Source organism: Herpailurus yagouaroundi, unplaced genomic scaffold (genome assembly GCF_014898765.1).
Source record: "Herpailurus yagouaroundi ecotype Mexico unplaced genomic scaffold, PumYag 202, whole genome shotgun sequence".
In the NCBI taxonomy this organism is placed as follows: domain Eukaryota; kingdom Metazoa; phylum Chordata; class Mammalia; order Carnivora; family Felidae; genus Herpailurus; species Herpailurus yagouaroundi.
Genome location: NW_024412433.1, coordinates 13108066 through 13131161, shown reverse-complemented (window position 1 = coordinate 13131161; position 23096 = coordinate 13108066). Strand labels below are relative to the sequence as shown.

At 41.5% G+C, this 23096-nt stretch overlaps 1 protein-coding gene across 8 annotated transcripts in view; it reads left to right on the top strand.

Annotated features, from left to right (window-relative positions):
- Positions 1-23096, top strand: part of NYAP2 (neuronal tyrosine-phosphorylated phosphoinositide-3-kinase adaptor 2) — a 274769-nt gene that overhangs the window by 147550 nt on the left and 104123 nt on the right. For all 8 annotated transcript variants that reach the window (XM_040450859.1, XM_040450853.1, XM_040450854.1 and 5 more), the window contains one exon: positions 8254-9360. In XM_040450859.1, the coding sequence (XP_040306793.1) occupies positions 8254-9360 (1107 nt within the window). The remainder of the gene's footprint in view (positions 1-8253; positions 9361-23096) is intronic.

The following is a 23096-nucleotide window of genomic DNA, read 5'->3' as shown; positions in this document are numbered from 1 at the left end:
AAGGCCAGCCCTGATTTGAAAAGGGTTTGACAGACTCCAACCATTAATAGGTAGAAAGCACATGAAGTGGGAAGGAATTGAAGGTAGCTATCTATGAAGACTGTCTACCACAATTTGCCTTTCAGCTACAATATTCCCAGTAGGAAACATATTCTCACCCTCTTGCCCAAACATTTCCTTACATGACAACAGCAGCTTGAAATCTCGGATTTCACCATTTCAATCATGCCCCTGTGCCATGAGGTTCCTTGAGTGCATTTCCTCATATGCAAAGGTCTTTAAGCTAAAAGTGCAATTTATCTGTCTTGCAAAACCTGACAGAGACTGGCAGCTCAGGAGCAGGAAAACTGCAATGCTGTTCAAAAAAGGGGGGCTGGAGGTTGGAAGGGCACATAGAAGTCACTGGCTCATAGTGATTCTGAAGTCCACTTCCACAATTTGCACCCGGTTGCCCCTAATCTGATGGCAGAAAATATGTGATGATTAGGTCCCTGCTTTCTCTGGTTTTGGTTCTCTGTGGCTCTTAGTCTTACTCTCTGAGTCCTCACATCTGTTTTCCAAGTCATCTTTTCCTGTCCAGAAGAAGTGACCTGTCCCTCGAGAGACTTCTCAGCTCTCTTCCTGCCCTGAAAGTTTGGGGGCCCAAAGACTTTTTTTTTTAATTTAAATTTGAACAGCGTCCCTTTTAGTCAAAGTTAACGAAGTGCCTTTACAGTGTTTGTGGTCTTCGTAAGAATCAAGTTATAGGCTATTCCATTAGACAAAAGACAAACACCAACTGTTTTGAGACAGACCTGTCTTCTCAGGGTTGTTGTCAGAGCGTTGTGGAACAACACTTGTAAGATTCTTAAAAGATTATTTCAGTTCTCTACCTTAATCTTTCAGAGATTTCAGTAAGGGGTCCTATTTGTAGATTTCAGTAAGGGGTCCAAATTAAGGGTCCACCCTTAATATGATTTTTACCTCAAGACCACCTTTTACTGGAAGAGCTCTGGATTGACCTTTGCCCTGACGGCCATTTTTCACTTTGAAAACCCTTTGCTGATCTGACAAGTCTTCGTGGCGCAAGTCCTGCGTGCAATGATTTCCTTTCATTTTGCTTGAGAATGGAGCACTTCCTTCCTTTGTCTCTTTCTTTCTCACACAGCCCTCTACCATACAAGGCCAAACAAGCCAGCTGACATTTCCACATCCTTCCACAATTCTCCTTACTCAGGCTCACCCATTCATTAGGTACACTTTATATTTTCTACATCACCACAGGCAACCATCTTGCCAACTTTCCACCAACCTATAACACCGTGTTCTTTTATTATGGCCTCTAATAGCAATTTTCTAACCAAATTTTTAGTCTTCCAATGGCTTCCTCACTGTCCTTCAGGCCTCTGTCACCATCCCAAGGCCAATGGATAAGTTTTAGATTTTCTGTTAAGGCAGTTCCATACTTCTGGTACCAGTTTCAGATATACGCATACATACATCTCTCCAAATTTGGAGACATAAAAGTAATGATCACATTTGCTTATAATTCTGTGGGTTGGGAATTCAGTGGGGTGCAGTGAGGATGAATTGTCACTGATTCAAAGTGTCTGCTCTCTCACCTCAGATGGTTCAGATAGTACAACGTTCACCAGAACTGCTTGACTGGGGTCATATGGCCAGGATTTCATTTTCATTATTGATTGTTTTTCTTAGTTCTTTTCCCCTAGGCTGGCTTGGGCTTCTTCACTGCATGGTCATCTCAGAGTAGTTAGACTTCCTTCATGGTGTCTGACTTCCTTTGGAGGAAAGTGAAAACTGCCATATTCAACGGGAGAAAAGTACCTCACAAGGGACAAAAAAGTATGCACAGTTACTAGAAAGGAAAGAGTTGATGGAGTCCTCCCTGAAGGCCATCAACCAGCAATTGTCTGCTTTAGGACTGTTCAAACATCCCTTATCATAACTTATGAAAGATATGTGAGTCCTAGGAAATATCTATATACTTAAATATTGTTTCAACCAATAAGCTCTACTCTTATCACGAGATGTGCTCATATTTTCTAATCTGATTTAATTCATTTCTTTTAAAATATTGGTGACAAACTCCAATTTTATTTTATAATTACTGCGTTGAGATGAGTAATAAAAAAAAACAGTGGTTCTGATTAAAGTCTCTTATTATCTATTACAAAAATGAGTACATATAATAATGCACTTAAAAATAATTTGCCCAAAGTTATGCAGCCTAACTGAAGCAAAGAAGTGATTAGAATCATGTCTTCTAGCTTAAGCCAAGACACTAAATCCCATGCAACTTGAAAACCATGCTTTGGACCAGTTCCATGTCTTACATCGTTTGTCTCCATCCAAACGTTGATCCGAGTTCTCTGTTTTCCAGAACAATAAGTCCTACAACTCCAATTCCGATCCTTTTTGCACATTAATCATACTTTCCTGGTCTTACAGTAAACAGATCAAGGGCACTTGCAACTCTCATTCCTTTATAAACAGCACCTTAATTTAACATACATACATACATACATAAATAAATAAATAAATAAATAAAGTAAAAAGGACCAATTTTGTGGATGGTATTGTAAAGCTTGTGACTGTGGAAATAAAAATATCCCTCAAACCCTTGGAATTTTGAGTTGTGAAAAGAGAGTTATTGTGAGCACAGTTCTGCTGAAAGTGGGAAATGTGTCTCTCACCTTCCAGAATCAGCCAGTTTCAGGATCGCACAGTATGGACACTACTTCTCATCACTGGACTCTCTTTTCCCAATTGAATTGCCTGCGTAATATATCTGTATAACTGGAGCTACACAGTTAAGATGCTACCATTATAGCGTAGGCTGGGGAGACCTTTTATTTTATTTTTTTTATGCTTTTATTTTTATTTCTGAGGAGCCCTGTTAAAATGATATTCTATGCCAAATACCAAATAACAAATTACAGAACTATCCACCCCTGTTGTTTTCTTTTGTTTGAAAATGTATATGAGATTGAGGTGCCTCGATGGCTCATTTGGTTAAGTGTCCAACTCTGGGTTTCGGCTCTGGTCTTGATCTCACGGTTCTTGAGTTTGAGCCCTGCATCGGGCTCAGTATCGACAGTGCAGAGCCTGCTTGGGATTCTCTCTCTCTCTCTCTCTCTCTCTCTGCCCCTCCCCTGCTCTGTCTCTGTCTCTCTCAAAATAAATAAATAAATAAATAGTATAAAAGATTGAATTGAAATGATGAGATTTCATTTTTTTTAAGTCGTTGGTAAGGAATTTTTGTCTCTTCTTCAGTAGTAATGTACAGCCCTTGGGCTGCATAATTTCTAAGAGCCCTTCAAATTCTGAGATTCTGTGGCCAGTCAGGGAAATACTGACATGACCTGTGTTGTGTCTTCTTGGGACAGGAACATCCACAGATACTAAAGCATGGTTTTACATTATATTTTTTTAATAAGGGAAAATTATTTCAGAAGGATAGGTTGACAAAGGACACGGTGAATTTCCAAAATTAACTGTGAAAGACGGATCATCTGGGCATGACTGAAAGCCGTGCATAACCTTTGTGCTCCGATATTTCATTTCAAAAATGTCACTTTCTGCTTATTCAATGCTACTGTCATTATACTATTTTAAGCATTAAAATTTGTGTTCTGGAGCTGAACAGGAATTATTGCCTCTATCTTTGGGTTTATTAGAAATAATTTAAAATCATTCAATAGCAATAAAACTCACCTTTTTTTATTATGGTTGAATTTGGTTTAATGTGGAAATTTGCAAGCAATTTTCATTGTCTTTTATTAGCAGTATTTCAGCATCTATGTATATAGATCAAGACTGTTTTGAAGTATTCTCTAAAGAAATGACTTTTTAAACATGATTTTTTTTCTTTAATTTTTAATGGCCTAGAGGGAGGTTAAGGTAGAATAAATTATGTGACAATGTTGTTTAAAATTTCAGACTTTGCCTTATATGGGCAAACTTTAAAAAAAAGCGTATATGACAGTTAAAACACATTTTTATTTCTCCATGAATTATTTACTCAATTGCAAGGGGGATATGGAATGGGAAGCAACTATTGCCCGGGAAAAAAAAAAAAAGTCTCCAGATATTTACTAACACTTTACTATCTAAATAAACCTCAATACGCTCATTTCAAATTTGGATCAATACAAAGAAAGAGGACCAGGAAACAAAATGTGCTTGCATTATATGAATCTGCCTGCATTAGGCTCTTTTTATCACACAGGGTAACGCAGAGGAATAAGGTTGCCCAGATAATGAAGTATTCCTTGGGCAAGGCCGGCTGGGGAATTACTTCAGCTGGTGGGCAGTAGAACAACGTGGAATGGGACAGAATGTGCCGAAGCAGACCACAACAACCAAAAAGCATCCAGAAGATGGGTTGGGATCAGAAGCACGTGCCCTGGCACAAATTAGAGCTCGACGAGTCAGACTGAGAAAAGCAACCGGAATTACAGGTTGTGGGTACCAGGATGGATAGCTGGGAGGAATATTTCTGTATTTAGGTGTAATTGCTCTTTGTGACATGACTCCAGGGGATAAGAGGATACAGGGCAGAGGCAGGTGAAACGTACATTTAAAAAGGCTGGGAGAGAGTTGTATTAATTTTGAAAATAACAAAGCTATTTCAAGTATTTTAATGCCAGAAGATGGAATTAAAGGGAGTGCTTAACATTCAACTGTACAGGGTCTTTATGCCTAATGAATACATTATTATCCAAGTCATTTTGGGTTTCCATAACAAAATACCATAGACCAGCTTAAACAATAGCTTAAACAATAGACATTATTTCCTCTCGTTTCTTGAGGCCAGAGGTCCAAGATCAACGTGCTAGGATAGTTAGTTGGTTTCTGGTGAAAACTCTTCCTGACTCGTAGATGGCTGCCTTCTCACTACATACTCACATGGTGGAACCCGGGGGGGGGGGGGGGGGGGGGGGGGGGCCATGAGGGCCCAATCCTCATGATCTCATCCAAACCCAGTTATCTCCCAAAGACACCATCTCTAAATACCATTATATTGGGGGTTAGTGCATCAACACGTTACTGTGGGAGGGATGCAATTCAGTCCATAGTAAAAGTGAATTTTGATTATCTAAGAGTCACCGTAAGAGTCACATATTATATTTTATTCCCCTGGTAAGACAGTATCTGTGTTTAATTTGGCACTGAAGTGGTCTCATAGTACGAATGGATTGCCTATATTCCTTCCTAATGAATAGTTGCTCTACTTTAATTCTATGCTGTGTTCTCGAACAAAACCTTTTCTTTCTTCAATCATTTCATAGATATGAAGTATTTTTACTTATTTTTTTTCTCTTCCTTTTGGCACGCAGAATGAGTGTCATCTGCTCACATTTTGAGTATAACCCAAGCATTGGTAGTGCCCATTCCAAAGGCCATCTTCTAATCTATGTGGGAAGAGGGACGTTGGTTCCAAGGTTGTTCGTGAGGCTACTGCCTCCCTAAGTATCAAGTCATTACCAGCCCTACCACTGACCCCTCCTTGCCTGGGAATCCTGGGTTATAGTCTTCCCTTAGTGTAGTCTGCTTCCTAGTCTTGGGCCCAGATGCTTGAATTCTGCCTGTCCTGTTATTTCTTTCCATATAACTACCCAAGTCTAGGTGGGGATATCAGACTTTGTGAAAGGTTAAAGAAAACAAAAGCAGATTATAATTTAGAAGGTATAAAAAGGCTAATCTTATTCTACATGTGACCACTCCCATATAATGAATTATCATCTCATGGACACATTAATTCCTAGTTTTAGGTTTACCCTCCATTCACAGAGCACCTCGCCAATCAGACTTCTCTCCTCTAAGGTTTCCCCTTTAGCCCAACCCACTCAATCTCTAGAACCCAATAATCAGTGGCAAATATTTTCCCAGAGTGTGAGTTACTTAGCCTATATAAGACTCTGAGGTGGAAGAAGGTAGGAAACAAGCTTCAGAAGAATAGTCTGGATAGGCTTTTGTTCCTCTGCGTATTAACTCCCTGGCCCTCAAGTACTAAGTCAACTTTATTCAATTATGTATAATTTTTCTTTATGCATCGGGCTCACATTTTTATATATCATCTGATGGGTTTTTTAATTCATGAAAATTAACATACACAGTAGTCTTTAAAACCAGTAAACTTTAAGACCAGTGAGAGATACAGAGAGGAGCTACTGGTCCACTTTGAGTCCCTCCTAAAGAATTCTCTAGGTATTTTTCACCCAATTGTGTCTCTAGGCTTTTCCCTTTTGGCACTAACAGACTCTATTGCTATAACCCCCTGGAACTCAGCATCTAGTTTTTCCCGATATGAGTTAAAGGAGAAGCCCAGATACATTAAGAAACTTCCCTTCAAAGAGGTGTTTGAGTGTAGTGAGTAAAAACTCACTCATTAGGGGCACAGAAGAGTAGAATATTTGAAAGAATGACCCAGAAAAGTGAGAGACATAACCACTTCTAGAATGTTTGATGAGCTTCCTCCCTCTGAAGCCATGTTTGATGTGCAGAGCAGCCTGCTAACTAATCTTTAAGCACTCGCTTCTCCTTTAGTAAGCTTTAGAAAAACTCCTGTGTCATAGTATGCTAATTGAAAAAAGCAAAATGATCTCAGGTGTTTCCTGATTTGTGTCTTGAGACCCCCCGTCCCCGCCCTTAAGGCTGCAAATTGTCAGGAAGCCTGTTATTTTCTCAATCGTTTTACACCTATAAGCTACACTGTCACCTTACATTATATGCTACTATTTACTGTAAGTAACTGCATTCCACCACACTGCATAATAATGATAATCATTGTAATCATATATCAGCACAATGAGCTAATGAGATAATAACAAGATGCCAGTACCTTCCCTGCATGCTAAATAATTGATTTCAGTCACAGACAAGTTGCCAGCCTGTTCCACCCCACTGTATAGTGTCAGAGTTTACGTTTCATTACAAGGGGTGCCCGCAGTAGGCTGTTGAATGCACTCGTACGTATATCTGTTGTGAGTTTCCAAAAGTTATTCTTGAAGCTTACACAGCATTCTCTGGTTTATTTCCTTGTAAGGCGCTCGAGGGGGTTGTGATGTCTCAGTGCAACATACCTAATAAATTCATTCCAAGATAGCATTTGGGATATCAAAAGAGATCTCATGAACAAAAACAGACAAATACACCCTAATCAACAATACCTGGAGATTCAGAGATTAACTTGTCTAGCCTCATAAGATTTTCACATCAATTTCCCTTGAAATATCAGACCCATCTGTATAGAAGTTATTTATCTGAACCAAGGCAGAGATTAAGTCTAGCAGGCTAGGACATTTTTATCCTAAATGAAAGCGAGATGCGATCATGTGCAATAGCCACAACATTAAAAGGGCTCAAATCCCATGATATTTTTGTGACCATTTGTGCTCAAAGAAACTTGATTTTGTCCTCCTGAGTTTCTCACTTAATTCTTGGAGGTTAATCTTTATGAAGTTTATGATCGTTTTAATGGAACATGTTTCATTGGAAGGTTTCTCTTTAGAAATTCTAAGGCAGAGGGACGAATTGCCCTGGTTAATGCTTTGTCAGTGTCGGATTATTAATATTAGTTTGAAGACAAATATTAGTACTGTTTTATCAGGTTTTCCTACGTATGGAAAGTGCTTGACTTTTTTTGAGTTTTAGTCTAAGCCTCAAACTAGAAATGAAGCAGATTACCACCTCCTACGCCGATCAAAAATTCATAGCAGTAGGGACGCCTGGGTGGCTTAGTCAGTTATGCTTATGATTTAGGCTCAGGTCATAATCTCGAGGTCCGTGAGTTTGAGCCCCACACAGGGCTCTGTGCTGACAGCTGAGAGCCTGGAGCCTGCTTTGGATTTTGTGTCTCCCTCCTTCTCTCTCTCTCTGCCTGTCCCCAGCTCTCACACTGTCTGTCTCAAATACAAATAAGTATTAATTAAAAAAAAGGGGGGGGGGCGCCTGGATGGCTCAGTCGGTTAAGCATCTGACTTCAGCTCAGGTCATGATCTCACAGCTTGTGAGTTCGAGCCCCATGTCTGGCTCTGTGCTGACAGCTCAGAGCCTGGAGCCTGCTTCGGATTCTGTGTCTCCCTCTCTCTCTGCCCCTCCCCCGTGCATGCTCTGTCTCTCTCTGTCTCAAAAATAAATAAAAACTTAAAAAAAAAAGTTCCTAGGAGCCAACTCGAGTAGAAGTCATTTTCGAAGGCTTTCCTATTGTAATAATCTATTTTACCTTTTTTTTGATTTTCTCTTTTGCAGTGTCCGCCAAACCGAGACCACACAGTGATGAATATTCCAAGAAGATCCCTCCTCCCAAACCCAAACGCAACCCGAACACTCAGCTGAGCACCTCTTTCGATGAAACGTACATCAAGAAGCACGGGCCGCGGAGGACGTCGCTCCCGCGCGACCCCTCCCTGTCCCATGTCAGCAGCCCTGCGGGCGACCCCGAGGAGGAGGAGCCCGTGTACATCGAGATGGTGGGCAACATCCTCAGAGACTTCAGGAAGGAGGACGACGACCAGAGTGAGGCCGTCTACGAGGAGATGAAATACCCCATCTTCGACGACTTGGGCCAAGATTCCAAATGTGACCTTGACCATCACAGTTGCTCTTCGCAGTGTGCTACTCCCACGGTGCCTGACTCGGACTTTGCCAAGTCCTCCGTGCCATGTACTCCAAAGGGTTTGCTCTGTGACATCCCCCCGCCCTTCCCCAACCTGCTCTCCCACAGACCCCCGCTGCTGGTGTTCCCCCCCGCGCCCGTGCAGTGCTCCCCCAATTCCGACGAGTCTCCGCTCACCCCGCTAGAGGTCACCAAGCTGCCCGTGCTGGAAAACGTGTCTTACATGAAGCAGCAGCCGGGCGCGTCGCCGTCCGCACTGCCCTCCCACGCCTCCGGCCATCCCAAGCTGGACAAAGAGCAGGCGGCGGCCCTGGGCCCGAGCCCCGCGGCCTCCGCGGCCACCGCGCTGTCCTCGTCCCCGCCCCCGCCGTCCACGCTGTACCGGACGCAGTCCCCGCACGGCTACCCGAAGAGCCACTCGGCCTCGCCGTCGCCGGTCAGCATGGGGCGGTCCCTGACCCCGCTCAGCCTCAAGCGGCCGCCGCCCTACGACGCGGTGCACCCGGGCAGCCTGTCCAGGGGCTCCCCGGCGGGGCCGCATCCGAGCGCCAGGCCCGTGTCGCAGGACGGGGCCAAGATGGTCAACGCCGCGGTGAACACCTACGGCCCCGCGCCGGGCGCCTCCCGCTCCAGGACCCCCACGAGCCCCTTGGAAGAACTGACCAGCCTCTTCACCTCCGGGCGGAGCCTGCTGCGCAAGTCGTCGTCGAGCGGCCGCAGGTCTAAGGACCCCGCAGAGAGTAAGTGTGCAGAGTCCACGTTCCCTTAGAAGTAAGGCGAAGCCCCGGGGGTGCAGGTGAAGCCCCGAGGGCAGGGCCTTGGGTCCTTCCAGCTGAAATTCCAAAGTGGGGGCGCGCCTGGGTGGCCCAGTCGGTTCCGCGGCTGACTTTGGCTCAGGTCGTGACCTCAGGGTTCATGTGGAGTTCAGCCCCTCCTGGGGCTCCGCGTCAAGCTCAGAGCCCGGTGCCCGTTTCAGATTGTGTCTCTTTTTCTCCCTGCCCCTCCCCTGCTTTGCACCCTGTCTCCGCTGCTCTCAAAAAAAAACAAAAAACAAAAAAAAAAAAAAACAAAAAAAACACAAACAAACAAAAACAACAACAACAACAACAAAACACACACACACACCCACCCACCCTATAAAAAGAGAGAGAGAGAGAGAGAGAGAAATTGCAAAGTGGGTTATTTAACTTTTGCGGTGCTGAAGGACACAGGGCATTCTGGAAGCACTCCAAGGGACAGCGGGCCTAGGGAAGAGATGTTAGGAAAAAGAAGAATGACTTTCTGCGGGACGAAGTGTAAAATCTAAACGGTCACAGTGGCTCTGGGAAAGTCGAACAAAGTAAACAGGTCACTATGGAATTTTGGGGTAAATGTCTTGATTTTTTGAGAAAAAGGTAGACATTCAAACATATTGATAAATGTTAACATGTATCTTTCTCTTTACATTAAAAACCCACTTGAGCAAATGCTAGTCCGATGCTTTTGCTGGAAGCATAGAAATTAGAATGGAACTTAGTATTTCTTTTAATGCAATGAACGATTCTCCTTGCACACTTCGTGCTGTGATATTCTTACATTCACCCTAAACTGGAAAAGGCTCATTGCTTCCCTTTTAACAACTCTGGTAATTAGAATCTTATGCCTATGTTACTCTTCCTAGAGACGCTGATCTATAAATTACAGAAAGACCACTAAGTGGTGAATGGGTGGCCACTGAACTCTGAAGATGGGGAAATGTCTCTGTATAACGACTAATCCTTTTGTGAGCCCCAAATCACTTCATAAGTTTACAGGAAAGTCCGAACAAATCCCAGTTTTCTCAGTGTCTGTTTCATGAAATTACACTGCTTTCCCTGGCTTAAAAATGCCTTAGGTACCTACACTGGTAATTAATCATTTTCATCTCAGATCATCCCAATGCAGGATTGTATATATCCTCTCCCACAGTCACACTGAGTTCCTTCCTTAAAGGAAAAACAAAAAATCAATACTTCTGACGATGGAGATGATGACGGCATTTCTTAGAATAATTAATATGTATTGGTAGTTAGAAGCCACTTATCCTGCCTTTTCTGCTTGTTTACCCAGAGAGATTTATGTAAGTATTACTGCGTAAGTAATCCCCTGCCCCCCAAATCATTTCATTTACTGACTAAAGGGAAAAAAAATTTCTAATCTATTAGACATGTCTGAAGTTAAATACATACATGCATTTTTAAAATGATTTTTTTTAATTTTCTGAAGTTTATTTATTTTGAGAGAGAGAGAGAGAGAGAGAGAGAGAGAACGAGAAGGGGAAGGGTATAGACAGCGAGAGAGAGAGGGAGAGAATCCCAAGTAGGCTCCACATTGTCAGCACAGAGCCTGACATGGGGTTCAAACTCACAAATCTCAATTTCATGACCTAAGCTAAAATAAAGTCAGACGCTTAACCTGACTGAGCCACCTTGACGCCCCCAAAATTAGCGTTAAACTGAATTAAAAATAAGGAGCAATTTATTTCTAAAATAGGGGTTCTTGCGGCACCTAGGTGGCTCAGTTGGTTGAGCATCCGACCCTTGATTTCAGCTCAGGTTATGATCCCAGGGTCGTGGAATCTAACCCTGCATCAGGATCAGTGTGAGAGCGTGTGGAGCCTGCTTAAGATTTTATCCTTTTTCCCCTCTCCCCCACTCACGCTCTCTCTCTCTCTCTCTCTCTCTCTCTCTCTCAAATAAAACAAAAAATAAAATAAAATAATGGTTCTCAGTAAAAAACAATTTGGGCCCCAAGGACTTTTGGAAATGCCTGGAGACATTTTCAGTTGTCACAACTAGGGACACCACTGATATCAAGATAGAGGCAGAGATGCTGCTTAAAAGCTGACACAAAAAGATGATCTGGGCCACCATGTGAGGAGAGGCAAGTTTGGTAAACCCTGACCTAAATAATTTATCAAAGTTTAAAGTTTCTTCTAGATGATTGATTTGGTTTAAGCACAGATCGGTTAAGATTTTTGGAATAAGTTGGAGGAAAAAAATGAACGAAAAAGATTTTACTTTCAAAATATGTGATGGTTAGTGTGAAATAAATGGACGTTTCATTCTAGAATTGGTGAAATTATTGGATTTTCTCCCTACCTACCAGTGTCTTTGGAGGATCCTTAACAGCTCCAGCTGGCAGCTATACCAATTAGCTAGAAAAAGTATATGTAAAAGAAATGATTAACTAATGAAGTTATTTCAAGAAAAATCCATCTGTTAGAATTCGGCTATGTGCTATATGTCACAGACTTCTCCATTCGAGTCCAAAACGAGCTTTGTGTACTTGTGAAACAAAGCTTATACATGGAAAAGTGATCCAGGCTCTTTATAGCTTTTAAGGATCTGAAGATTGAATTTCTTCCTTTCGTGTGCTATTAACCGTGTATCAAACCCTTCCGAGAAAGGGCATGTCTTGTGTTACGTTGACTTCGATATCTTACTGTATGTGAAGGGACGGGGAGAAAAATGCAGATAGTGCAAAGAATAATTTCATATTATTTACTTTGGACTCCAGAAGAAAACAGACACTATCAGAGGCTAAAAAAAGCATTGTGGCTCTCAGGATCTTTCTGTAATTCGAAAAGAAGATCCAAAGTTGTTGATATTTGAGAGTTAACCTATAATCACTGTTGTTAGTATATTCAGTGAGGCAACGCTCCCCTTTAGTCTTGTCAGATAGGATTTATAGACACCTACTGACACCATAGGAACAGAATAAATGGTATGAGGTAGTAGACATTCATGACTCCTAAATTTCAAGTATTTTTGTTTTTTACATTTAAAGAACAAAGTTAAGGCTGGTATTTCTATCCTCCATACCCTCTGGCTTTCCCGGAAGTGCCAATTACAATAATTTACTAATACTCAATTCAAAGAAAATTTAATATTTGTTTTAACTTGAAAAATCTATGTTACATAAAATATGTGCCTTCAACTCTTATCTTAATAATCTATAACGTGGGCCACCTGGGTGGTTCAGTCAGTTGAGCTTCTGACTTCTGTGAAGGTCATGATCTCGCGGTGCATGGGTTCAAGCCCCGTGTAGGGCTCTGCGCTGACAGCTCAGAGCCTGGAGCCTGCTTTGGATTCTGCATTTCCCTCTCTCTCTCCCTCTCCCTCTCTCTCTCTCTCTCTCTCTCTCTCTCTCTCTCTCTCTCAAAAATAAAAATAAAACACTGAAAAATTTTTTTAAATAATCTGTAATGATACACCTAACTTATTACTTTCATATCTTAAAAGCTTTACAGCTGTTGATACGGATTGAGTAATAGGAAAGAAATAAATTCCATTTCACTGCATGATTTTCTAAATAAGGCCTTTGTATTAATTGTTCTAGGAAGTTTTATCCCCTGGTTGATGGGACATTGTAATGTTGCTTTGTTCTATGTGAGGACACTTAATAGTCTCTCTCATGATAATAAATTTTATTTCAATTGGTTATGATTACTATTTCTTAATTTTGTGCGGAGAGATGGAATCTATGAGGCACATAAGAGGTGATTCATTTGTATTTTATTGCTGTAAATTTTTGTCTTTATGAGAAGTAGGCGAAGTACAGATATGTTGACAGTGAATTTGGAGTATTCACCATAATAGTATTTAGAATATTTTTCTCTTCAAATAAAAAATATTTTCTTGGGGCGCCTGGGTGGCGCAGTCGGTTAAGCGTCCGACCTCAGCCAGGTCATGATCTCGCGGTCCGTGAGTTCGAGCCCCACGTCGGGCTCTGGGCTGATGGCTCAGAGCCTGGAGCCTGTTTCCCATTCTGTGTCTCCCTCTCTCTCTGCCCCTCACCCGTTCATGCTCTGTCTCTCTCTGTCCCAAAAATAAATAAAAGTTGAAAAAAAAAATTAAAAAAAAAATATTTTCTTGGGGGAGGTGGTGCCTGGATGGCTCAGTCAGTTAAGCATCTGACCCTTGATTTCGGCTCAGGTCATAATCTCATGGTTGGTGGGATCAAACCCTGCACTGAGCTGTGCCCCGAGAACTGGGAGTCTGCTTGGGATTCTGTCTCAGCCCCTCCCTGGCCCTCTCTCTCCCCAAAATAAATAAATAAACATTTAAAAAAAACAATAAATATTTTTAAAAGAAAGATTTTGCCTATGTTTAATATAAATGCATGAATATATGTTCCTATAAAAACATTCAAGTCACAATGAAGAATATAATTAAATTCTATAATACCCCCGAGGGAGAGCATGAGATAGGAAAGGTATAAGTGGAGAGATGTTAATAGAAAATTTAAGGAAAAATTAGAAACATAAAAAAAACAAAGTGACTAATTCAGAGACTAAGGCACCAAGAAAGATACAAAAGGAATGCAAATACAGGATGAGATGGACATATAAGCCAATATGGCCACCAATATATGAAGCACATGGAAAGGCACACATAGAGACCATGGAAGGACACAGAGACATGGTGGGCCTAAAGATAGAGCAAAGAAAAACAAAGATGTAGGCCCACTCATCCGGTATCAATATTAGAAAATCAAAAGAAACCCAAGATGTTGAGTCGGCGTTGGTGAAGAGTTTCATTATCCACAACAATATGCCACATTAACGGAGATGTACAATTTTGTACTGTTACATCTCATCTTTCAGCCTCTTGAAAATATTCCCATTTAAGACTTTTACATGCTATGTTACATTTTTACAATTGTAAATATAAATGGGTCTTATGGGTTTGATGAAATAAACCTAGGAATCTAATGCAACCTTTGCCTTTCCATTCACTTTATTAACACACACACACACACACACACACACACACACACACACACACACTTTTATCCTTTTGTAAGTTGTTTGAGGTACAGTAATGCTAAAATATTGGGCATTGCTAGTGAAGCAACGTTTCCAACTTACTCTTACTAATTTAATTTTAAAAAGAATTTTGAATTAAACAAAGAATGATTTTGGAAGGCAATCTTTTAAAATATATTTCTGGGGGCACCTGGGTGGCTCAGTTAGTTAAGCATCTGACTTTGGCCCAGGTCATGATCTCACAGTTTGTGAGTTCAAGCCCCGCGTCAGGGTCTGTGCTGACAGCTCAGAGCCTGGAGCCTGCTTTGGATTCTGTGTCTCCCTCTCTCTCTGACCCTCTTGTGCTCTGTCTCTGTCTCTCAAAAATAAATACATGTAAAAAATAAAAGTAATTGAAAATTTAAATATATTTCTGTATTTATATATTATACCACTTTTCAGAAAAAAAGGGAGGGTATACTAACATAATGTAGCCATCTTTATGATTCAGGGTCATTGTTGTGATCATCATTGTATGCTTAACTGTGTGATAATGCACTTAAAGTGTCTAGCAGGGTGACCTGAACAGGAGACACCTCATGCAGTGGTGACTATCATTGTCCCCGGCCATTTGTAATAACGGTGGTACAGTGTTGATAGCTTAATAATTACTGGGATGTCTTCAGGGGCTATTTGAGTTTGTAGCTCTGACTAACCCTTTACCGCTATATCATTTCAAGTTATTTCAATTCTTATGTCTGTTTCTTGTGGTTTTCTGGCTTCCTACCTTTCTTTTGGGTAGTTTTATTGATGTAGATAGGCTCTCTTTCCCTCCCTCCACCTCTTCTGTTATCCTTCAACTCTTTCCTTCATTGTCCTATCACACCATTAATCAGTTGTAGGCCAAAGAACAGATACCCAACTTTGTCTTAGAAGCCTCTCATCCAATGTAAGTGTGTGACCTTCAGTGTAGGGACTCTGTGACCTTTACTTTCAAAGGCCACTTTAACCAGTTTACTGTCTTGAATGACCAGTTCTTGGATTCCTATCTGAGCTGGTAAGAATATCGACTTCCCAAGAACTAGGCTGCCCTAGGAAAGCTGAAATGAAAGTTAGTTATTTTAGGAGAACCTACACATTTGGTTTGGTGTGTTAACAATACTTTCTTCTGTAAAATTCAGAATGCAAAATAATTCAGGACTTTATATCTCCTCCTTTTCATTCCTGTGAAAGCAGGGGCTGAAAAGAGTGGCTAGGGCAAAAGCAAGTATTGAGAAGCCAAAGGGGATGGCAGAGAAGAGATTCTATGAGTCTGGGTCTCTCACTCGCTGTGAGAGTGGGTGAGCCCCCAGCCTGTGACTTTGGCCAGATCTTCTGGATGCCCAGTGACTTGGAGCCTCCTGACCAGAGTTGGGGGCTGGATCTGGAACTTGCAGAATTCTTGGATTCTTCAAAGCCATTTGGGACTCGAGCTACACTCAGAACACCTGAAGATTATCTCAGACTATTCCAGAAGGACTGGAAAGACCAAAGCCTATAGTTTTTTCAACATCTTAAATAATACGACCCTTGTCAGGTCCCTCTCCTGCCGTTTGTTGGTTGCACCCCTCCCTCTGCTCCGAGTCCCGTGCTGTGGCCTCAGACTATTTTCTGCCTCAGCAAGTCTCCTTCCAGCTACTTAGAAGGGAAGTTGAGCCAGGACCCGAGTTATAATGATGCACTTGAGCCAAGACGGTGATGACCTACCAAGGCTTCAGAGAAGGTACTTGGGTGGTTTGAAGTATGTAGGTAAAGACATAGAAAGCCTAGGCGAGTGGTCCAAGAACTTCTTGCGGCATATTCACCTGAGTGTTTTCAAAAACACAGATTCCTGGGGCACCTGGGTGGCTCAGCCAATGAAGCGTCCGACTCTTAGTTTCAGTTCAGGTGATGATACCATGGTTCATGAGATCGAGCCCTGTGTTGGGCTCCGTGCTGACAGCGAGGAGTCTGCTTGAGATTTTTTTTTCTCCCTTCTCTCTCTGCCCCTCCCCACGTGTACACACGTGCTCTTTCTCTCTCTCTCTCTCAAAATAAATAAATGAACTTAAAAAAAAGAACACAGATTCCTGGGCCTTATTAGAGACTCATTCAATGAGAAACTCTGGAGGCTGGGCCTGAGATGTTGATTTTTTAATGAAATCCCCAGTAATCCTGCTCTAACTCAAGGATATATGGCTATAATTAGCAATGCCCTCTACTTGTATGCAAGGGAAACCTATAAAGCACTGTTTTCCTCTAACAACGTCAAAAACATAATTTTTGTAAGAGAAGGCAGAGAGAGGGGAGAGCTTAAAATGAGTGAATGTTGTTTTCCTTTCGTTGAGTAAGCTATGGGTTGGTTGGCAGTTTCAAAGAAGACAAGTCAGGGTCATCTGGATGAATCAGTAGGGAAATCCATTTTTGCTCTGTCTGGATTCTCCCAGAGACCTTGGGAGTTTCATAGTGGGGTATGTGGCAGGTGATCTGTGAAGCACGTCCATTCTGGCTCGTTAGCCCATCCATCTTAGTCATGCCAGGCCTTTGCCATTCTCTTTATCAGAATTCCTCAGCACTTCAGTTTGGGAACCACCAGTAAGAGCTACTTCAGGCAGGAGCTGGTGCTGTTGGTCAGGGAGGCAGGAGAACTCAGGCCCGTAGAGGTCCCTACCCCAGAGGTCTGCCGAGATGGTTCCAGGCCACCCAAAGGGGAGGGCTAGCCAGAGCAGAGGGGGCCCTCCGATGGAGCCTCGACCCAGAACGAGGGTGTGCTTCCCAGAAAGGGCACCTGATCACATGATCTAGTTGATGTAGGACAGTAATATGACAGAATAGAGGTCTTCCCTGGAAAGACAGGGAAAGAAGGCATTATGAGGGCAATGAGGAGGTCTAGCTGTCATGACACAGCGAGGATCCCAGGCATCAGAGCTGACGGCGGTAATGGAGAATGAGGTGGCGAAGTTCTAGGAAAATGCTTCTACGTCACACAGGTTTGTCCTAGGAACCGTTTCAAGACCAGATTTCACGAACTGTGGCCACAGCGGGATGCATCAAAGAAGCGAGCGGTGGGGACCTGGGAAAAGTGTGTGGTGCCCAACCTTTTCCTTAAGAATGCTTCTGTGATAATGGTAGCAGATTCTTTTACATGTTTCCTCTATGCCAGACGCTAGTCTAAGCGTTTTCCATGTATTCCATCCTCGCTGAAATACTCTGAGGCAGGCGATATTAACATGGCCATTCTAAAGATAGGAGAAACTGAGGCACAGCCTGCCCAGAGTCACACACGGAGTAAATCTGGGACTTGAATCCAATTTTTTTTTTTGTTTTTTTGGCTCCAGAGTTTCTGGTTTTAATGATATTTTATGTACTCCTGACCAACACCCCCAATGTCTTTCCCCTCCCTATTGCCATTAAATTATAGCAGTTGTTATCAAATCTCTAATGACTTAGAGTGTTATCACTCCCAGGGGTATCAGCTTACTAAGAGAAAGCTGAGTGTGTTCCTCAATGGCATGTACACCTTAACGGTTGTCATCAATTTAGGAAGGGGTTAGAAAACCTTTTCAGCACCCTCCCAAATTCACTTTGGAAGATCGTAGTCACTGTGATGGGCTCTTCTGTACAGCAAGCTTCTGCGCTGCCCCTCAGGGAGGACATGTGGTCTGCCCAGTGGGCCTCATGTGTCGAGTGGACCTAAATGACCTGGGCAAAAAGATGTGAGTGCTCACCTCCATGCCTCTAAGTATAACTAAAGAGTGTATGTGTATATTTCTTTGGTCCATGAGATTTTCAACACTGAGCTACCAACTAGATGATTCTACTTCCAGGTTATCAGGGCTTTTGTCCTCGGCTGCTTGCTTCTTGTCCATAATTAGGTCATAGTTTGATTGCCTGTAGCTAGCCCAAGGGAAAAAGTAGCTTCTGGATCAAAAACCCCAGCCAATGCTCAAAGGCGCTGAGGGCCCTGGCCTCACTAGTCTAGAAACTGATCTAGGAAAGCAAACGCTCTGAAAGAGCCCTATGCAACATGTAAGCTTTGAATCACCTCTTTTCTCTTTAGATTTGTGTTAATGTGCGGATGACAGAATCAGACACGTATCTTTGAAATTAAAATGAAAAAAAAAAAACATAGTTCTTCAAGAACATACTGACCTACTTAATTATTACTATTTTTTAAAGCTCAAGAAATTTCTTTTCGAGATGATGAGGTTAAAAGAGTGTAAGTAAAATCCCTTGATTCTGCAAATGCGTGTGACTTCTTGGTTAATTGGGACCATGACATTGTCTGTTTTCCTCATTCAGTTTCTTCTTGGATTGCAACATAGAATCACTGAAGAAGACATAATTTCATAAATAATTGCTCACCTTTCTGGGGGTAGCTGGCAACTTTGATTGATGCAGGCAGACGTGTTTATCCCCTGTGTTTATATTCTCCAGCTGCTGGATCTTTAAGTGCACTTTCTCGTTGGCAATTTAATCAACAATTTTCTCCATTAAGAAGAACCCTCCCTGCTTTACATTTATAAAATGCAAAAACATTTCAATTCAGAAACAAAGCTACACCAGTCTATTAAAACAACAACAACAACACAAGATTCCCTTAGCTTGTATTTAATATAGTAGGAGGACTGATTTCTTTCCCTCCTATTGAATTGCCTCAAAGAAAAAATCCAATTTCTGATTTTTATTTAATATCCTAGGTTTTCAACACTTTGACATCTATAAGTAATAAAATATTAGTTATAAGTAAAGGCGTGCCTGTCGGCCCTACATTTGTCTTAGCTCCTAATTATATATGATCTAGAAGGCTCAGGCAGGGGCTGGATGTCACAAGAGATGGTTTCCATCTTGGCTCAACCATTAAAAAGCTTTGAGATTTTGGGTAAGTCAGTCCATCTCTTAATGCCTTAGTTTTCTCACTTTTCAAATGAAAATGTTAGGTGCTGAAACTGTGTGTCTTTTCTGGCTCTGTTGTTTGATGCATCTGTGGATTACTGGATGATGCATACATCCCTCAAAACATGATTCTCTTCCTCCCTGTGAGACGGTCTGTCTGATGTTGTTCTCTGTTTCTGGAAGGGCTTCCTCATAAGTCCATAAAACGAAGTCTAATCCTTGAATCTGCTCAGAGCCTACCTACTTCTTCACAGAGTTTTTCTTATGCTATTGTCTACAAATAATAATCTCGTTCAAACTCCAAGAGCACTTTGTACTTCTATAACAGTATGTGTCTTATTCTGACAAATTGTGAAGTTTTTTTTTTTTCTTCTTCCTATTAAGACATTTGGCCAAGGGGGTCAAGGGTCATACCTTTCCATCATTTTACTTAAGGCAGCCCTCAGCCCAATACGATTTTTCTCAACGTTGATACACAATAAGTATTTATTGAACTGGTTGAATTAATAGACATAGTGACTTAAGAGGGCTGTTATACTCGAGGAAACAAAAGACATATGAGAAATGTTTGACCATTAAGTAGAAAGAAAAAGAAAAATCAGATCCTATGACTCAGAAAACTCCACACTGAAATCAATATAGTCATTCAGCCCAAAATGACCTATGTTGAATGCTGCGTTTGTCGCTTTTGCTCTTAAGTGTCCTGTTTAAAAGAATGTCTATTCCATTCTAGGCAGATTTATTAGGAGAAAGATGTAAAGAATATAGCCATAAAGCATTTAAATGTGGACCATTTTGTAGATGTCAGACCGTCATCAGTTTCTGTATAAATGAATAGCTGTGAAAATGGATCACTTCTCAGCATTTGGAGAGAGAGAGAGAGAGGCATTTTTTAAGAGAATCATAGAGATCAACATTTTAAAGAAGGACTTCTCATCTGCTTAACATGATGCATTATTGAACTTTGATGGTAAGGAGGATGAAAGCACATTCAACCAGGTCATTTAACCTCTTTGGCAGAAAGGTGCTGCATAAATCCAGGTAGCTCTTATCGTGTGACTGGAAGTCTTGCCCATATGTGCTGCCAGGTGAAAAGGGGTTCAAGTTGTAAAATCTTTGAAAAGCTTTTTTTTTTTTTTTTTTAATTTTCCAAAAACTCTGTTTTTCAGGATTCAGTAAATGGATGGCAATTCCAAATTTAACGAAGTGTCTGTAGCGGTGGATGGTGCTTCTCGGTTGAAGCGAGCTCGTTATTGTCGTTAGTTGATGGGAGCTAGGTTAATTACATGTTCTACTTCTAGTGGAATAACCAATCAACTGGAGAATCTGGGCATTTGCTCTTCCCAAATGAAAGAAGTGAAAATACTAAATAGAATCTAACAGGGAGGAGGGAGTGTTAGTAACATGAATTTTTGAAGCAGCCTTTCCTGTCTCACTAAGTGTGTCCAGAGCAGCTGAACTTAAAGGATATCAAATATTTTTTTTTCCTATATTGTTTCCTATGCAAACAATACATGTTTGCATGTATTTCCTTGTTGTAGATGAAACCTATGCAATTAAGTGGGGAAAGAAAAAAGGAAGAAAGACAAAAGGTAGAAAGGGTCAGCAAATAAATATTGGGGGAATCCATGGATTGTTATGGGTGGGCAATCCTGAGGTAGGTTTTATTCCCATGACTCAAGTAAATCTGGATTCCCGGGCAGTGTGTGTGGCTCAGTCGGTTAAGCATCTGACTCTTAATTTTAGCTCAGGTTATGATCTCATGATTTGTGGGATCGAGCCCTGCATCGGACTCTGCCCTGTCCAGCCCAGAGCCTGCTTGGGATTCCCTCTCTCCCTCTCTCTGCCCCTCCCCTGCTCGTGTGCTCTCTCTTTCTCAAAATGAATACATACTTAAAAAAAATGAAATCTAGATTCCCAGGAACTAGAAGATTTAGTCGGTTTCGGTGTTAGCCCCCAACAGAATGACCAGAACTCAGGTGAAGTATTGCTCTCTCAAAGCTATCCCATTCTGAGTATCAAAGTTGCCCCTAGATTCACAAACTAGTTTCATTCTTTGATTGATTAGTTATTAACTACTTACTAATGATTAATGACAAGAGAGGTATGTCAAAACGATGAAGGCTTTTTGTCAATGTGGGCCCAAGAGAAATTTCAAACCTACGAAATTAAATTGCCTCAGGTTGGTCCTTGTTTGGTTGATTGATAATGTTACCTGAAGCCTGTGAAGAATTCACTTTGGCCTCTAAGCCAAGCTAGGTTTATGAGTTCTGAATATGAAGTATAATAAAACTGTCCATTGATGTTTCAGAGAAAAACAGCTTGATTGTCTCTCCAGCCATGATTCTCCATTTCCCTTTCACGGCCGAACCACTCAAGTGAATGCTGTGTGTTTGCCGCCTCCAATTCTTGACCCCCTCACCCCATTTCCTCCAGTCCAGCTTCCTCTTCTGCTGACTCCCAAGTCACACGGGGCTGATGCCTAATTGGTCTCTCGCTCTGGCCTCTGCCTTCTTTTGGTTCTCTTCGACTTCACAGAACGTCTGACACTGTTATGTATTCCATCTGAAGACATTTCTCTTGATTTTCATGCAAAGTTACATCCTCATTAGCAATCCTTTTTGGACTGTCTTCTGCTTTTTTGGCAAGGGCCTGGGAGGTCTGCTCCTCCATTTATAAAAGAAAAAAAAAAAAACTCTTTTGACACATGCCTGACACAGTGTTGTGATTAGCATTTAAGTGTTTGCTTCCCCAACTAAATTGTCAGGGCACAATACTGCGAGACTTTTTCATTGCAGCAACTAGCACATTTTCTGGCCCAAAGTACATCTTCAATATGTGTTCCTTAAATCATCAAATGGCTGTTTGACTAGAGTGAATGAATGTGTATCCAAGCTCCACAATTAAATGGTAAATTTTTGAGAGCAAAGACTATATATTTTGTTTAAGTGCCCATGGTTTCTATGACTATGTTTTGCATGCTCAGTTTATACTTATGGCTTATTTTTCCAAAGCTAACATGTTTTAAATAGCAAAGCCCAAAGGGATTACCCTGATTACCAAGCATTGATAATAATCTGATTTTGCACAGGATGCACAGATAGAGACTAGTTAATATATTTCAGAATCAACTGCTCCAAAGAATATCAATGGAGAACCCAGGTTTAGATCATTTTTATATGGAATTAAAATTATTAAAATTAAAATTTTAATTAAAAAATTAAAATTATATGGATTAGGAAAACTAGGCAGTACTCAGCAAGGAAAATGAGAACAAGTACCCATAATCTGATCTAAGTAGTTTGTTTATGTAGGAAATAAAGTAGGGTCCATTACAAATAGCAGCGCATAGAGTTCCACTGAATGATTCGGGAAGCAGTATTAAGATATTATGTTGTAGGGGCGCCTGGGTGGCGCAGTCGGTTAAGCGTCCAACTTCAGCCAGGTCACGATCTCGCGGTCCCTGAGTTCGAGCCCCGCGTCAGGCTCTGGGCTGATGGCTCGGAGCCTGGAGCCTGTTTCCGATTCTGTGTCTCCCTCTCTCTCTGCCCCTCCCCCGTTCATGCTCTGTCTGTCTCTGTCCCAAAAATAAATAAACGTTGAAAAAAAAAAAGATATTATGTTGTAGATAGAAAATTATCACCTGGATTGTATGTGGTATACATATGGTCCATTTACTATTTAAATTCCAGCATTTCAGGGAAGTAAAACATGTATCCCCGTTTCTATACGTTTGTTGGATTTAAAAAAAAAAAAAAACTCCTTTGCTTGACCAGCTTAAAAAACAATCTCATT